Source organism: Miniopterus schreibersii, assembly GCF_964146895.1.
Source record: "Miniopterus schreibersii genome assembly, chromosome: 19".
Taxonomy (NCBI): domain Eukaryota; kingdom Metazoa; phylum Chordata; class Mammalia; order Chiroptera; family Miniopteridae; genus Miniopterus; species Miniopterus schreibersii.
Genome location: NC_138119.1, coordinates 32198098 through 32213504, shown reverse-complemented (window position 1 = coordinate 32213504; position 15407 = coordinate 32198098). Strand labels below are relative to the sequence as shown.

The window sequence follows — 15407 nt, the reverse complement described above, 5'->3', positions numbered from 1 at the left end:
CAGGGAGGAGCGCTCGGGCACCGGGGCTGAGGGGAGAAGCAATGCCAGAATGAGGGTGCAGATGGCTTGATGGGGTGAGGGGAGGGGTCCCGCTCCCTGGGGTGGATGAAATACAGTAGAAAAGTGCTTACGTCGGAGCTCAGACCCGCATGGTATGGCTGCTGTCGGTGCCCCGTGGGGATTCAGACGATAGGGGGTTGGCTGGTGAAGTCGGGGAGGCAGGGGAGGTGGGAGGGCTTGGGGTGGCACATTGCACTGGAAACAGAAATGAACAGGGAGGTGAATCGGGCGGGCTGGGGGGGGGGGGGAAGCAGGGCTGGAGACAAGCAGAGAGGAGAGTGAGCCTAGGACCTGCTTGACGGAGGCAGAGCTGGCCTCTTTCCAGGCACCGTGGAGGAGACCACGGGACCCCAGGGAGACCTGGCGAACCCAGGCTCTGCTTGAACCAGTGTGGCGAGGCTTCGGGCCAGCCCGGCCTCTCTGGGCCTAAGGCTCCCCTCCCATCGGGGCAGTGGGACGTTCGCACAACTCTCCGTTACTGTGCAGACAGAATGGGGGGTGGCGCCTTATCTAAGGGGATATCGCCGTGATAGTGATTAATAGCGCAGTAAGATTGCACTAATCCAAATCATCAGGCCCCCATTCATGACTAGATCGAAGTGAAGTGTTCACCATGTTAATCAATTTCATTAACATGGAGGCTTCTGAGAGGCCAAAAGCAGTCTGTTAACTTAGCTGGGCTCAGGGGCTCAACAATGTGTGCCTGCTGTCACTCAGGACCCCTATATCAGTCTACCCCTGAACAATCTACAAGCCTTAAAGCAGTGACTTGGAATTAATGAGATTTTACTCTATTAGCATTATTACTCCATGTTGAGAACCGTGAGCCGGGCATTGTATTGTTAGGGACCAGCTCTGTCATCCGTGTGCACCCTCAGCCCAGCTGTGAGGCAGGAGTGAGGCAGAAGAAATGTCCTTGCTGGGGCTCAGAGGAGACTAGACCTCAGCCAGGGTCATGCATGTTTACTCCAAGAGAGGGCCCCTGGCTTTAAGCTTCCTGCTCCCTTGCTCCCCACCCTGCCCTGGACCTCAGCACCTTCCCTGCCTGCCGTGTGAGAAAAAGGGCCAGCGCACGGCCCCGCACCTATGCGCACACACCCACGTATGTACCGAGACACGGAGCTCTGGGGAGCAGGGAGTCGTGTCTGCCCACACACAGTATGGACTTTGTGCATGGGATGCGGCCAAACCGTACCTTCACTTACTCCACACAACTCAGACACGTGTGCTTGTGCACTTCCACACGGCGCAGCACGCCTATAACTTCACACACAAATGCATGCACAGATGCTTTCGGAACACACATTCCTGGGCATGTCTGTGTCACGATGGTTAGTTCTCTGGCAAACTCAGCTTCTAAAACAGTCAAAAACTCAAAAGCTAAGCAAGGACTGTCTCAAGGAAGCCAAATAGATGTTACAATGTGCACGCAGTGAAGTTCTTACAATTTACTCATAGAAGAGCTCCTTGGCCCAGCCAGTTTGGCTCAGTGATTGAGCATGCTCAATCTATGAACCAAGAGGTCACTGGTTCGATTCCTGGTCAGGGCACATGCCCTGGTTGCATGCTTGATCCCCAGTAGGGGGCATGAAGGAGGCAGTTGATTGATGTTTCTATCTCTCTATCCCGCTCCCTTCCTCTCTTTCTAAAATCAATAAAAGCCTATTAACCCTTTGCGGTCATATTAAATTTGGACATGGGTGTCGTACTGGTTGGAATTAAGAGTTTTCAGAGAAATTATGAACTGATACATGAATGAATAGAGTTAAGATTCATATGGTTCCTTGCTGTGGTGGCTGGAGCAGACATACGACCGGAACAGTAAAAAAGCTTTGGTGGCTGAGAGTAGACAAACGACCGCAAAGGGTTAAAAAATAAAAGAAGAGCTCCTTGGAGTACAGTTTCCCTTATTTATACACAATTCTAAGGTGCTGACTGACTGGGTTTCTAGCCCTTGGGAGAGTGAAAAGATAATTAGAAAAGAAAGAGAAATTGAAAGGCCCCCTGATCCATAAGAAGGCACAACTGAAGAGAGAAAATCTTTTGCAAAAAGTAGACATACTAACTTTAAAAGTGTAATAGTTTAGGAGCATTAAACATAGCTACAAACAGATCTGAACCAATGAAAACCCCTAAGGGCATCCCTTTGACAGAGGTCAGCAAAGTAAGGATATTTATAATAATATTAAAGGAGCAAGAGCAAGAAATTAGTTAAGTCAAATATAACCTTTTTAAGAAGGCAGACAAATACTAAATATATATTAGAAATGCATCCACTGAACTAATTAAAATTCATATATGCAGCAGGTATGTACTGGATAGACGTGATATTATAATTGTATTCACAAGTACTACCACATGCACAAATAATCAGTCACACATACTCACACTCATGAGACTGCTCCCCAGAACCTCACAGATGCTCACAAATATTGCCATATATACACTGCGCACAGCATACACACAAACATGTTTTTATCGTTGCCCCATTCTGCAAACAGAGCCAGTCACACTGAGCACGTGTATTCCTAAACACTCTTGCACTGTGCTCCACACACACACATATCTACACTCGAGCAGCGTGCCAAATACCACCCATATTCATAAACAGCAGGCCTCCACACAGCCCCCAGAGACATCTCCACACATCCATACGTACTCCTATGTCTGTTCTCAAACATTCCCTTCCCCACACGCTTGACTACACGCAAGTACATGTGTATCTACAAACAATACTGATACAGACACTGTACATGACCTCATGCCGTACATACCGACTGGGAACGGCCACATCTTCCCATATACTACACACTCGAGCCTGCACATGCCGGGTATTACTGCCAAATGCTGCAACCTCGTCACTGACCATTCCATCCATGCCACACACCACACTCAGGCACTAACTCTATATCTGCATCTGCTGCAGAGTCCTCATGCCCTGTGCCCAGCACCCCCATGCACATGGGCCCCCAGCATGGACCTGCGCCCACACTGTGTGTGCCCAAGAACAGTCCTCGCTGTGCCTGGCAGATCTGCAGCTCTGGGAATCTGGACCATAGACTATGGGCAGGGGGGACAGTTGGGCTAAGTCTGAGGTCTGGCCCTGCCACAGCCATTTTTGAAATAGTTGGGGTTTTGGCAAAATCCAGGTGACCACTTGCTTTCAGGGCACAGATCCTGAAAATGTAAGCCGGCATGTGTAGAGGGGGAATCTGATAGGCCAGTGGGTTTTGTTTTCGTGGAACCTTTGGCTGGGGAATTGTAGTAGAGAGAGCCAGGGGCTGGGGCAGGGGCAGAGGGAAGTATTAAAAACAGTATTGCAAGCTTTAACCCTTGAAACAGGAAGTTTCCTTTTGCCCAGAGCATGTGGAATTTGATCTCTGAAGTTTGTTTTACAGCTAAACTACACAGAGGTTTGACAGAGGCCTCCTTGCAGCCAAACTGGTTCTGCTGCCTTTGGCTACAGGATGGGCTCTCTGAAGCCCATGCGTCCCTTCCCTCAACTCCAGCCCTATGATAGCCTCTCTCTGAAATATCCCCAGGGGCTTCCCCTGGCCCCCCATCTAATGTCCATTATACTGTACATGCCAGTAGGTGTATACACGTTCATGTGTGACTTACTTAAATCCCCTCTGTTGTAGCCTAAAATCTTCTGGCTCCTGAAAATATCCAAATTTAAAATAGCTAGGGAAAAAACCCACAAGTAGCTCCTATGTCTACTTCAGCTATTGCTATTACTTCAACTAGTGCTACCACCATCACCAGCACCACTACTACAGCTGGCAGGCATCTATCGAGCACTTACTGAGAGCCCGGCGCTGCGCTAGGTGCTCAGCACACATTATGTCCATTCCTCACATCACCGGCCAGGTATTTAGATTGAATTTTACAGATGAGGAACTGGAGCCTCAGATAGCCAGAACCCGAACCCTCAACACCAACAGGAGCCGCCATCCCCTCCACTGAGCTCCTGGCCACAATCCTTATCTGCTTGTTGCCCGACTCTGACCCAGGCTGCTGTAACTGTGGCCAGTGTCCCTGCCTCTGCTTCCTTGACGAAAGTCATCAAACCTGGCATCCTTCCCGGGCATCCCTCCTGACCGACCTTCAAAGCCCTCGCTCTCGGTCTCCCTCTCCCTCTCCCTCTCCTTCTCCCTCCTAACCCTTGTCTTGAGGGGGAGGAAATATTTTGTCTTCCAGTCTTCATGCCTCATCCGCTGTCTTCCTCTACCTTTCAGGCTCCCACTCATAAAGAATCTCTGTAATCCTTCCCATCTTCATTCATTCATTCATTCTTGCCCATTACACTCTCATCTACTCCGGGCAATGCCTCGGGCTGAGCAGAAGTTAATCCTGTTGACTTTAACCTCACAGGGTCTATGTGGGACCTGCTGCCCTTTGTACCAGTGTGAGGTCAGTTCCTCAGACCCATCTTTTCTTAGCAGAAAAGTGGGGTGGGGTCAGTAGCCAAAGTGATGATTGTATCCGTCTGGCTCCTTGGTCACCTGCACCACCTTGGCTATTCCTCCTCTCTGCATGCAGCAAGAAGGGGATGTGAAAGGCTACCCTGGAATTCCTGACCCCCACTCACAACTGGTAAATCCTTTTATCTTTCCCAGTCAAGTCAGTCATCTCCTTTCTCTGGCCATCCCTCTCTACTGGGGCGAGGAGGTTGAGCATGACTCTGAGCTCCTGCACGCCAGCAATGCTGGCCTCTGTGTACCCTGAGCCTCGCGCAGTACCTGGTGCTCAATAAATGCTCGTCCTGAGCTTGAGGAACATTTCCCTTGCCCTGTTCCTCTCTGTCCCTGACCCCTCACAGCGCCGTGCCTCCTCCCCTACACATGGTAGGCCGTTCTCCCTGGCAGAGCGAGGCCCAGCCCCTCTCACCAGACAGCATGCGGCCCCTGCGGGAGGCCTCGGTCGCCAGGGCACAGGAGATTTCAATCCGCTTCTCCTGCTCCTGCAGCTGGCTCTCTGAGTCCTGGGGCACGTCCACAAGGTCCCCCTCGCCGACAGGCACCACGTTCTGCATACTGAAGAGGCACAGACACACAGACATGGTGGGCGGGACAGGATGGCCCAGTTGGCTTGTGGGGGGAACCTGTGGACTGAGGTTGGCGGGGGTAGGGGGCGGCCAAGGGCATGTGTAGGCTCTGGTCCCCAACAAGGCTGTCCCCAGGGGTGAGTGGGACCTGGAAAAACACACATTGGGACCCTTATCCACAGTGTTTTGAAACAAATTAGAATGTTCAAGGAAACATCTAGGCTGCCTTGAAGGGGAGAAGTCACCAGAGGGTGACCCATCAGCTATCTCGATGAGAGAATGTGCGTGAGCTCAGAGGTCCTTTGGGCCCACCACGGGCTGGGCGCAGCTCGCTGCCCTGAGCCACCGCCTCCACGTGCTGCGCTCCGAGGGAGGCTCAGGGTCCCCAGCGCCATGGGTTGCTGGAGTGCTGGAGTCAGTGGCACTAGTGCCCCCGGTGTCCTGGGTGCTGGGTGGGCAGGAGTGGAGGCTCCCCCACCTGTTACCTGGACTTGGCAATGAGCGTCTTGATTCTTTCCACTTTCTTCTGCTTCTCCTTCAGCTCCTCGGGACTCAAGGGCGTGTCGGGCTCCAGGTCGATGTAGCGCTCAGGGATGAGGACTTTGTCTGGGGTGGAGAGCTGCAGAGGGACCAAGGTCACCGCCGCCACCCCTCCCGGTGCCCTACCCGCCTCCTCCCCCTGGCCTCCGCTCACCTCCTTATTGATGTCCACGTCGTAGTGCTGGGGCTCCAGCTCCATCTTGCGAAGCCGGGCGATTTCCTCCCTCGGCGTCTCATAGACCCGTCCGCCAGGCTCCTCTGCCCTCAGGGCCGCCTCCAGGTTGGAGATGTCCACCTCGTGGATGCTGCGGTGGCGGCGCACCTAGGGGATGTGGGCACCTCCACTTCTACCCGTGTCCCCGGGGAGCCCTAACCATGGTGTGCTCACTGTCCCGGCCCAGCGCGCCCGATCTGGCCGCCACCCCACCGCTCCCACTGCACAGCTGTCCTTCCACACTGCTTGTCCAAAGCCTGCCCGCGTGCAAAGGCCTGGAGGTAAACAGCACCAACAGCTCTCACCAATACTCATCACTCCCCGTCCTGCTGTGCCCTTTGTTCACCTCCTGTGACATATATTTTGGGCAGTTGGTTCAGTGTGTCTCACATTCAGTGTCTCTAATCATTTCATATTCTAGAAACTCCAATCCACCAACCAGAAGGTAAACTGTTTGAGGGCAGGACTTATGAGTCATAATTTTTGCATATTTTGCAGATACTTAGTAGAAAGAAAAATTAGGCTCCTCCCAGCTCTGCACTTAATGGCTGTGTGGCCCAGGACTCCCTTAATTTCTTGTGACTTTGTTTGTCTGTCTCTAAAATCGGGGTAATAATTCCTAACCCCGCGTCGCTGAAAGGACTAAACGAGAGAACACGACAGGGACTTGTGAGCTGTATTGCGCCGTGCGATGCTGGCCTACGACGATCACCTTCAGCATACTCAGCCCAGGGCTAGCACATAGAAAGGACTCTAGGAACGTTTGGTTACTCATGGCTACTTCTGGGTGGTGGATTCTGTACGATCCTCTATTAACTGAACTGTGTATAATGTTTCAACCAAAACCATCAGGGCATTCCTTTTTGTGAGTTAGTTTTCTTTAAACGCCAGAAGGAAACTCCTGGTGCAGGATCTCTTCTGTCCAGTGGGCAGAGCCCCCTCAGCTCTCCCAGGTGCCCAGCTTGGGTCCTGCCCTGTGCGGACACCCTGAGAGGACTTACTACTTTGTAGGCTGGCCGGGGGCTGGGCTCAGGGGCGGGGCTGGCTGGGAGCTGCAGGCTCCTCCGCTTCTCCTTCATGGAGCCGCTCTGGTGGCGCCGCATGCGGTCGATCTGCTCCTCCACGCTCATCTTGACCTTGCCCTCGCCAGGGAACACAGCACTCTTGGGGCGCTCCTGCTGCAGCGGGAGACGAGGCTGTGACAGGTGCCAAACCCTCCACCCAGCTTTTTCATCTGCCCTAATCCCTTAAGATTTTCCTTCTGTGGGAAAGTTGCCTGTAGTAAATTGAATAGGGGTCCCCAAAAGATATGTCCAAGTCCTGACTCCCAGTACCTGGAATGTGACCTTATTTGAACATCAGGTCTTTGCAGGTGTAATTAAGTTAAGGATCTCAAGATCATCCTGAATCAGGGTCACCCTTAAACCAAGAATGGGTGTCCTTATGGGAGACAAGAAGACACATGCATTGGTGATGTGAAGGTGGAGGCAGAGCCTGGAGTGATGTGTCTACAAGGCAAACACCGAGGCTCGCCAGCAATCACCATACGCTGGAGAGGGGAGGGGAGGGGCTCACCCTCAACCTCCAGGAGGAGCCAGCCCTGCCCACACCTTGGCTGCAGACTTCTGGCCTCCACAACTGTGAGAAAATAAACCTCTGCTATTTTCAGCTACCAAGTTTGCGGTATTTTGTCCATTTCCTAGTGGCCCCAGGACACTAGCACACTGCTTTGGCCAGCACACGACTCTGACCACCAGTTTTTGCTGCATCTGTATTTCATCACTGGCACGTCATGATAATTTTGTTAAATAATTTTTTTTATCTTTGTTGTACACATAGTCCATGTCCCTTGGCACATCTCCTTGAAAAAGACCTTCTTGGTGGGGCTGCTGCCCTCCTGCTGGTCCTGCCTTCCTCCTCTAGCTCTGTTTCTTGAACTGCCACTGTTCAAGGTGGGTGGACACAGAGGCCCCTGGGCTCCTGGGCTCCTGGCCTGACTCAGGCCAGCCGAGCTCCCAGAGCCTGCAGGTGTGTACTCACCCGGCCAGGGAGTCCGTTGGTGAGCCCGTTAGCATTCCTTCTCACCACCCTTGACGGGGTCACCTCTTCATCGGTGGGTGATTTTGTCCGAGGGGGCACAATGCCAACTGCAGGGAGACAGAGCAGCCGGTGGGCCTCATGGAGTGGGGAAGGCAGAGACAGGGGAGGCTCGGTCTTGCCCGCCATGGAAAAGAAAGGCCGGGGTGGTAAGCACTCTCTTTGGGTATGAGTGAGCAGCTCCTAGGGCCCCTCTGTGACCCTTAACCTTCTTTCTAGGGGAAGCCGGGACAGGAGGTACCTTTGTTGAGAGCTGTCTGCTTCTCTGTCTCCACCTCTTGCCTGGTAGGCACAAGGCTGATGTCTCTGGAGGTGTCCAGGGGTGATGACTGGTGGGGCTCTTTCTTGCTTAGCTCATAGCTTGCCTTGGGCTGGGGAGAAAGGATAAGATGTTTAATGCCAGAGCAACTGCCAGGAATTAGGCTCCCAGTGATATTTTTGTTTAGCATTGGTTGGCATGCAAACCCTTGAAAACACAGGACAGGGATACTGTGTGTGCCAGTTATGGTATGGGCAAGGAGGCACTGGGCTGGCCAACACACGGGCCTCTTGGGGAGTGAGGGCTCACCGCCCCAGGAGGCCCCTCAACCCGACCAGTCCCTGGGCAAGCACCAAGCAGCATGGACTTCCTGTGAGCCAGAGAAGGACATGAGGATTCTGTCAGGATCCTATCTGAGACTTGGGGAAAAGAACCAGGTGAGTTCTGGGGCCAGGATTCTGGGGGCAGGAAGGGCCACTTAGCTTGTGGCTCACAGAATCATGTGACTAGAAGGCACCTCAGCCACCATCTGCTCCATCCCCTCCCACTGTGCCCCTGAAGAATCTAAGTTTCCATGAGGAACAGAGAGAAAGAAGCCTAGGCCGGAGGTCAGAAACATCCACCCCAGCCCCCTTCCCTCATCTGTAAAACAGAGGGGCCACTGCCTGCTCTGCCCGCCGCGCTGGCAGACCCTCAGCGTTATGCACACACCAGCTGCTGAGATGAGAATATGTTTCCCAGTCTTAGGCACAGGACTCTGTCTACTCACCGTGAAACCTCTTCCAAGCCTAACTGCACACGTCTCCTGGATCTCCGCTAGGGATCCAGGGGAGAGAAGGGGCCAGAACAGGGGAGAAAGGGGCCTGTATCCTCGCATTCCCAGGGCTGGTAAGCCTCAGAGAGGACACAGGCAAGGCAGAGACAGAGAGCGCATGGGAGCATGGGGCCCGGGGTGGACAAGAGCGGGACGCTGGAATGGCGCCAGTATGTGTGTGGGGGTCCCTTGATTCCCATCGTCCGGTCATGCTGGTAGGGAGTGGGTCATAGCACCACCCACAGCCAGGGGCCGCCCAGGAGCCTGGGCACAGGGCAGGGCAGCGACTCATTTCCCCATTGTCCATAGAAAGCAAAAAGGGGAAAGAGGGCCTGGCCTGTGTGAGTGTCCCATCCACCCCTTTCCAGAGTCTGACAGACAGAGGGCCAGCAGAGATGCAGGAGTGGGAAATTTAATACTGGAATGGGGAAATGACTCAATGTGCCTTGCCCCCTTGCCTGGTCTTTTGTCCCATTCCCTCCACCCCTGCCCTCCAGGACCCAAGGGTGCTGGGTACCTGACCCCTGGCTGTCTCGCCACCGCAGTGCCAGGAAGGGGAGTTGGGGTATGGCCAGAAGTGGCTCTCGCTAGGGAGTGGAGGCACGGTGGGAGGAGACTCCAGGGGGACGTAGGCTTTGGGAAGGGGGGGCCGCGGTGGGCCGGGCTCCTGAGGCAGAGAGAAGCCAGAGCATTAGGAGGAACAAGAGCAGCCACTGTGAGCAGGAGAAACGAGTGTTAGCAGAGGCGGCGACGTTGCTGAGACCAGGGGCCCTGGACCCCCAAACTCCCACCTGGACAGAGCCCCCGCTGCAGAACTAACTCTGTGGGGCCTTCCAGGCTCTCCACTGAGCCCCACCTGTGCACCACTCCCCGTCACTCCCCCGTTTTTCTCCAAAGGTCTCTCCTCATGGCCTCACCGTCCCACCCTGGGCCTGTGCTTCCACCATCTCCTCTGCCTGTGATGGCTCGTTCCTCTACCTTTCCCAATGCCTCAAGGTGAGTTCAAGTTCCACCCTCTTTTGGGACCGTCAAAGCACTTACGATCTGAACCACATGGCTCAGTATTGAGACACCCAGCTCCATGTTCCTGGGGCTACTTTACTGTATATCGGTCTCGGTCCCCACCACACGCTATGCTCCCTGAGTGGAGACCTTGGGCACACATGGCTGTCTTTCTGAGAGGGCCTCCTACCACCCCTCTCCCGCAGTAGAGCCTCAGTAGATGCTTCATGATGGACTGACCAGGAAGCTGTTCCCCACACCAGCCCTCAACCCTCTCACCCCTTGGAACAATCCTGGATTTAACTTCCTATAAAGTACTTGGTGTCTTTGCCACCCACCCTGGTGCTCTGGAGGAGACTTCCCTGAAAGGAGGCTAGGGATGCAGATGAAGGAGAGAGCAGGTAAAGGAGAAACCTGGAGGGAAGGCCACACTGGGTGTGAGAGGGACTATTTCAGATAGAGCGCCAAAGCACTAGGCCTGCAGGCCTCTGGGGAGGAGATGGGCCCAGAATCTGTGTAGTTTCAGGCAAATGAGGACCTGGCCCTCCCTCCCCCAACTACCTTCTACTCCATTTTATCAGCTTACCTCATTGGACCCAGACTTTGTGGGGGACCCCTGAGAGCCAGATACAAGTGAAAAGGGGCTCAGGGGGCTGGTGAGGCTGGCGGAGCTGAGAGGGCTGGCAGGGCTGTTGGAGCTGTAGGTGGTCGAGGGGCCAAGTCCTCCTTGGGAAAAACAATTGGAGACAGATGAGGGATGGGGTAGGGCATGGCCTGTGGGTGGGCTATGTAGGTGGAGAGGGCAGGGGAGGATCCAAGGACCCGGGAGGGAAGATTTAGTGTCTCAGGGCCGCCTGAGCTGGCCCAAGGGACTTATTCTATGGGCTGAGTCATACCCTGGGGAGGTGCGCTGCATAGGGGAAGATGATGGAGGGACACTGCTACTCCCAAGATGTCAAAGAGAGCCAGCCAAGGGCCCAAGGCTGAAGGAAGGCACTAAGGTAGACATCTCAGACCGCCAAAGGGCCCATGGGCTTAGGGGCTGGGGAGGCCCAGCTGCTCTTTGACCTTTCCTGGGGAGGAATCTAGGGTATCGGGTTAACAGCATCTCTGAGTGGTATATCTGGGCTCCTAAGGGCGGGGCGGATAAGAGAGTTCCACCCACCAACCCAGAGCCCAGGGGGAGATTCTGGAGCCCTGAGACACACCCCTCTCCCCCGGTTCCAAGCACAGTGTGAGGGTCTAGAGAAGTGTGAGCTGGCAGGTGTGGGATGGAGCCAGAACACGGGAGTGTTTCTGGTGGAGTTCCAGAGGCTGGCAGGGGAGGTGCCCACCTCTGTGCTTGGCCGTGTCGGTGCCCCGGGATGGGTTATTCTTCCTGAGCCCCTCCATCACATCCTGGATCCTCCAGATCTCCTTCTGGATTTGCCGGTTCAGCACCTCATTCTGAAACAGCCACAGAGCAGGTCAAAGGAAGTGACTGCTGAGGAGTGTCCCAGCCCTTTCCCCACATCCCTTAAACCAGCAGTAGGCTGGGGCCTTGTGCATGCAAGGGTGAGAGCTTCCAGTTTCCTGTTTTTCTTCATATCCAAATAGATCTTCTGTAAACCCACACCCAACATATGCCCCAGTACTCATGAATTGTATTCAGTTACAGCACTCGTTCTGTAATGACAGCCACCACTTAGCACCCATCCCAGGCACTGCGAGTGCTTTGTGAACACTAACCCATTTTGGCTGCAAAGCTCTATGAGGTGAGGGCGGCAGCTATCCCCACTTCCGAGATGAAGGGACTCGGGCCCAACCATCTGTTAGTAAGTTGTGCACCCACCATCTAAATCTGGGTCTATTTTTCCCAAGAGCTGGCACTGTTGATCACACACCTACCTCCTAAAATCTGTCCACAGACCATAGTGGCCTCTGGGTCCTCTGAACCAGGAGGCCTTCACCTCACTCTACCTACCCAGCTGCAAGGCTGGGGTGGTAGGTTTTGTTACCAGGAGGGAAACAGGAGGAAAATTGGGGAAACCAGGGTTTTAACTGCATCAGAGAAAGAGGGCTTGCAACACTATCTAGAGAAGAGGCACGGGATGTGTGTGCTGGGCAGAGAAAAGGCAAAGGCAGGCAATGAACAAGATGCCCCCAGGTCACCATGCCCAGCCTGCCACCTCTAGACAGAGTGTTTCTGACTGGTCCCAGAAAGGGAGGCCTCTTCCTATCTAGAACGCCCGAGTGCACTGCTTCCCTCCTGCCTACTCTTTGGATATCAGGAGATTTATATTTATCTTGTACTTATATTTACGCCTGTTAAACCTGTTCAGTCATAGGATGCCCAGCCTCTAACTTAAGCTCCTCTGCTTCTACCAGCTCCATCCCCTGGGGTTTGATGGAACAAAGAAGAATCCCGCCTTCTGCTCATGCTGAAGCTTCGAGTCCCCTGGGAGCGGCCCTGAACCCTGTCTTTTGTCTCAGAGCCAACCCGTCATCTTAGGTCTGGAATCTCCAAAGCAAGAAAGGAAGCCACCTCGGTCTCCTTTGGCCAAAAGGACAAGGGAAGACCCAGAGCACATGCCAACCCCACCTTCCCAGGGCCCTTTTCACCTGGATGTCCAAATTGAGCTGTTCCCAGAGGTCGTCGTGCAGGGCAGAGACTTCTGCCTCGAGGTTCTCGTACTCCGCGGTGCTGTTGGTCAGGGCCTGCGTGGAAGGGCCTACTGAGAAGGCAGCCCTCGCCCAGCTCCTCCTCCTCCTCCCTTGGGCCTGGGGCTAGGGCCTGAAGTCTGGCAGGCCTGGGAGAAGGGCGCGAGGGCCAGGGGGAGAGTGCACAGGGCTGGGACATTCTAAAGACAGCCAAACACCAGCCTCACAAGAGGGGCCACAGCCCACCCTGCTGCAAACCAAAATAAAGAGAAAACGGCATCCTCTCCAGATGTGCGGATAGGCCCGAGCGGGGAACTCTACTCCCTGCTCGCTCAGATTGGGTGAGTGAAGGGGAGGGCAAAAGGAGAGGAGCCGGCGGGAAGGGGTTTGCTCCTGGAGGTCTGCTCTCCTCTCTGGGCCCTGCTTTCCTGGGGCTTTTGCTGCTGTCCCTACAGCTATTACCCAGGCCGTCACCACTGGCAGGTCCGCCCTGTGCCCACCAGGAGATGACCAGGACTGCAGCATTGCTGCCCATGTCCGGGTCTCCAGGGGAGAAGACAGGGTGGGCAGCAAAGGTATTAGAGCAGCCGAGGAAATAACAGGCCTCGATTTCACACCACCTTGAACACATCCTGGTGCAGGCACAGTTGGTGGAAAGCTCGCCACTGTCATGGAGACTATGGTATGCAGAGCCTGACTGACCACTGTCTCTTTAAGGCAGTGTTAGTCTTTATTAAGGTGCCTCCTGGAGGAGCACCCTGCTCTGGCCCTCTGAGGAGAGCCTGGGAGGGGAGGCCCTCTGGCCAGTGCGGACCCCCGCTCCAGTTACCGTGGTTGCCTGGGACAGCTCCACCCGGATGTTGATGAGCTGGTTCTGCAGCGACTCCTTCTTGTGGAGCAGCTTCTCTGGGTAGGCGGGCTGGCTTCCGAACATCTCCAGTTCCTGGTGGGTCCCCATCAAGGCACTTTCCAGGCTCTCCTGAAGAAAGGCAGGGGGACAGCTATGAGCAGCCCTGAGCCCTCCTCTTTGGGACTGTCAGCAACACAGGCCTGAGCCCTAGAGGTCCAACCAGGCGGATTAGTGAAGCTTGTCCTCACACTGCCTAAGGCTCCCCAGGAGAGCTTCGGCAGGCCTGACGAAGGGCAGGACAGAAATTCAAGGAGGGCAAAGCTCTGTTGGTTTAGTCAGGATGGAGATAACAGCCCACACCTTCTCCAAGCCAGCACCCCACGTGCCCCCACTCAAGGCCCTTCACTTGGCTCTCACCTTCTCAGCTCGGAGCTGCTGCACCAGCCGGTCCTGCTCCCTCACCACCTTGTTCTGCTCACACAATTTGCCCAGCAACTTCTGGGGTCCAGAGGAGTGGGGGCGGGAAGGGAGAGAGAAGGGGGTGAAGGACACGATTTGATGGGGACCTGAGACTTGGGTTGGCAGGGCCCGGCCTCTGGATACCGCCTCCGGTCCCCTGCTGAGAAACCCTAGCCCTCACCTTGACTTGGGAAACTCCTGGGAGCGGGAAGATGGTCTTTACCCCAAGTACCACCCTCCCTATTCTCTGAGGAAGTGAGTCAGCGCGAGAGAAGAGGCCTGGAAGCTAAGCACTAAGCTCCTACATTCCTGTCCTCCTAGGGCTCCCACTTCCTGAGGGTCGGGGAGATAATGCGGCCTGGCCTCCGGGCCTGCTACGCGGGTATGGACTTGAGGGGTAGGTAGGGTGTTTGAACAACAGTTTCAGAAAACCAGTGACCAATGGAAACTGGTTCCATAGTCCCAAGTGACCTGTTCTCCCCTCCTCCCTCCAGGGTCTCAGGATGGCTGACGCTCGGGTCCCTTGGAGGTCTGGTCCTGGCTGGCTGGAGCCTCTCCCAGGCCTGCTGGGCAGATCTGCTACCCAGGCAAGGCCAGTGTCAGGGAGGAGGCAGGTCAGGCGAAACCTCTCTTCTGGGAAGACGTGTGCTTCCCTGCGTGCACACCTCTACTCAGCCATTCCTCAAACACCCCCGTGGCTCCTTTCCACTGGACCAGGTCTTGCCCTCTGGGCCTTTTAGTTCAAGGCCAGCTCACATGCTGCCCGTTTTGACCCTGACCCGCCAGCCGGCATGGTCTTACTACCTCACACTCCTGCAGAACCTATTATCAGGCTGTTCAGCATATGAATCATACGCTGCCACCTACTGTCACCTGGTGTCGGCCACTACCCTGAAGCTCCCCGAGGGCCAGGGCATGGCCATGTTCTTCTTTCCAGGGACTACGACTGACCTCCTAGCAAAGTCTGTGTTCCTACAATAAGCAGGCCCCACTGCTGGAGACAAGGGGCCTAGCGCTGGAGGGGAAACGCAGCCAGCGTGGGAGGCAGGGGTGAGCTGGAGGGAGGAGAAAGGAGCAGGGAGGGGGGCGGGCAGAATGTCGTCTTCTCAGGGAGAGGGGACATGAATCACAGGCATGAAGAGCCGCCAGAGATGGATGGAGGAGGAGCCCTGTGGAGGGGCTGAAGGACAGGGACAACAGCAGGAGGGGGTGAGCGGACAGAGGGACCAGGAGAGCTGCTCTTACATCTGTATCTTGCTCGTTTAACTTGTAGGTGTGGAGGCTGTCCCGGAACACTTCTGGGTACGGAGGGACCTGCAGGAACACGAGGCCGGTTACAGCAGCAGGGGACAGAAGGGCATGTGGAGGCGGGAAAGTGAAACCCTTATTCCAATTTTGCCAGAGACCGTGGTATACCACCTCTGG

The 15407-nt window shown here is 54.9% G+C and overlaps 1 protein-coding gene and 1 long non-coding RNA gene across 11 annotated transcripts in view; one reads left to right on the top strand and one right to left on the bottom strand.

The window, feature by feature from the left end:
• The window catches only part of PLEKHA6 (pleckstrin homology domain containing A6), a 128519-nt gene that overhangs the window by 4312 nt on the left and 108800 nt on the right, over positions 1 to 15407 (bottom strand). For 6 of the 10 annotated variants that reach the window (XM_081121814.1, XM_081121818.1, XM_081121819.1 and 3 more), the window contains 13 exons: positions 15228 to 15296; positions 13941 to 14021; positions 13503 to 13652; positions 12635 to 12730; positions 11368 to 11479; positions 10620 to 10759; positions 8200 to 8329; positions 7902 to 8008; positions 6863 to 7039; positions 5802 to 5969; positions 5593 to 5726; positions 4951 to 5096; positions 132 to 255 (listed from right to left, as the gene is read on the bottom strand). In XM_081121814.1, coding sequence (XP_080977940.1) covers positions 140 to 255; positions 4951 to 5096; positions 5593 to 5726; positions 5802 to 5969; positions 6863 to 7039; positions 7902 to 8008; positions 8200 to 8329; positions 10620 to 10759; positions 11368 to 11479; positions 12635 to 12730; positions 13503 to 13652; positions 13941 to 14021; positions 15228 to 15296 — 1626 coding nt within the window. In that variant the 3' untranslated portion in view covers positions 132 to 139. Of the gene's footprint in view, positions 1 to 131; positions 256 to 4950; positions 5097 to 5592; positions 5727 to 5801; positions 6211 to 6862; positions 7040 to 7901; positions 8009 to 8199; positions 8330 to 9548; positions 9699 to 10619; positions 10760 to 11367; positions 11480 to 12634; positions 12731 to 13502; positions 13653 to 13940; positions 14022 to 15227; positions 15297 to 15407 lie in introns of those variants that run through there. The other 4 variants (XM_081121820.1, XM_081121816.1, XM_081121815.1 and 1 more) reach the window with 3 other exon arrangements.
• LOC308549288 lies at positions 7709 to 15343 on the top strand. The gene is made up of 4 exons (XR_013997748.1): positions 7709 to 7813; positions 9929 to 10027; positions 12401 to 13014; positions 15256 to 15343. It is a non-coding gene; the product is annotated as an uncharacterized lncRNA (long non-coding RNA).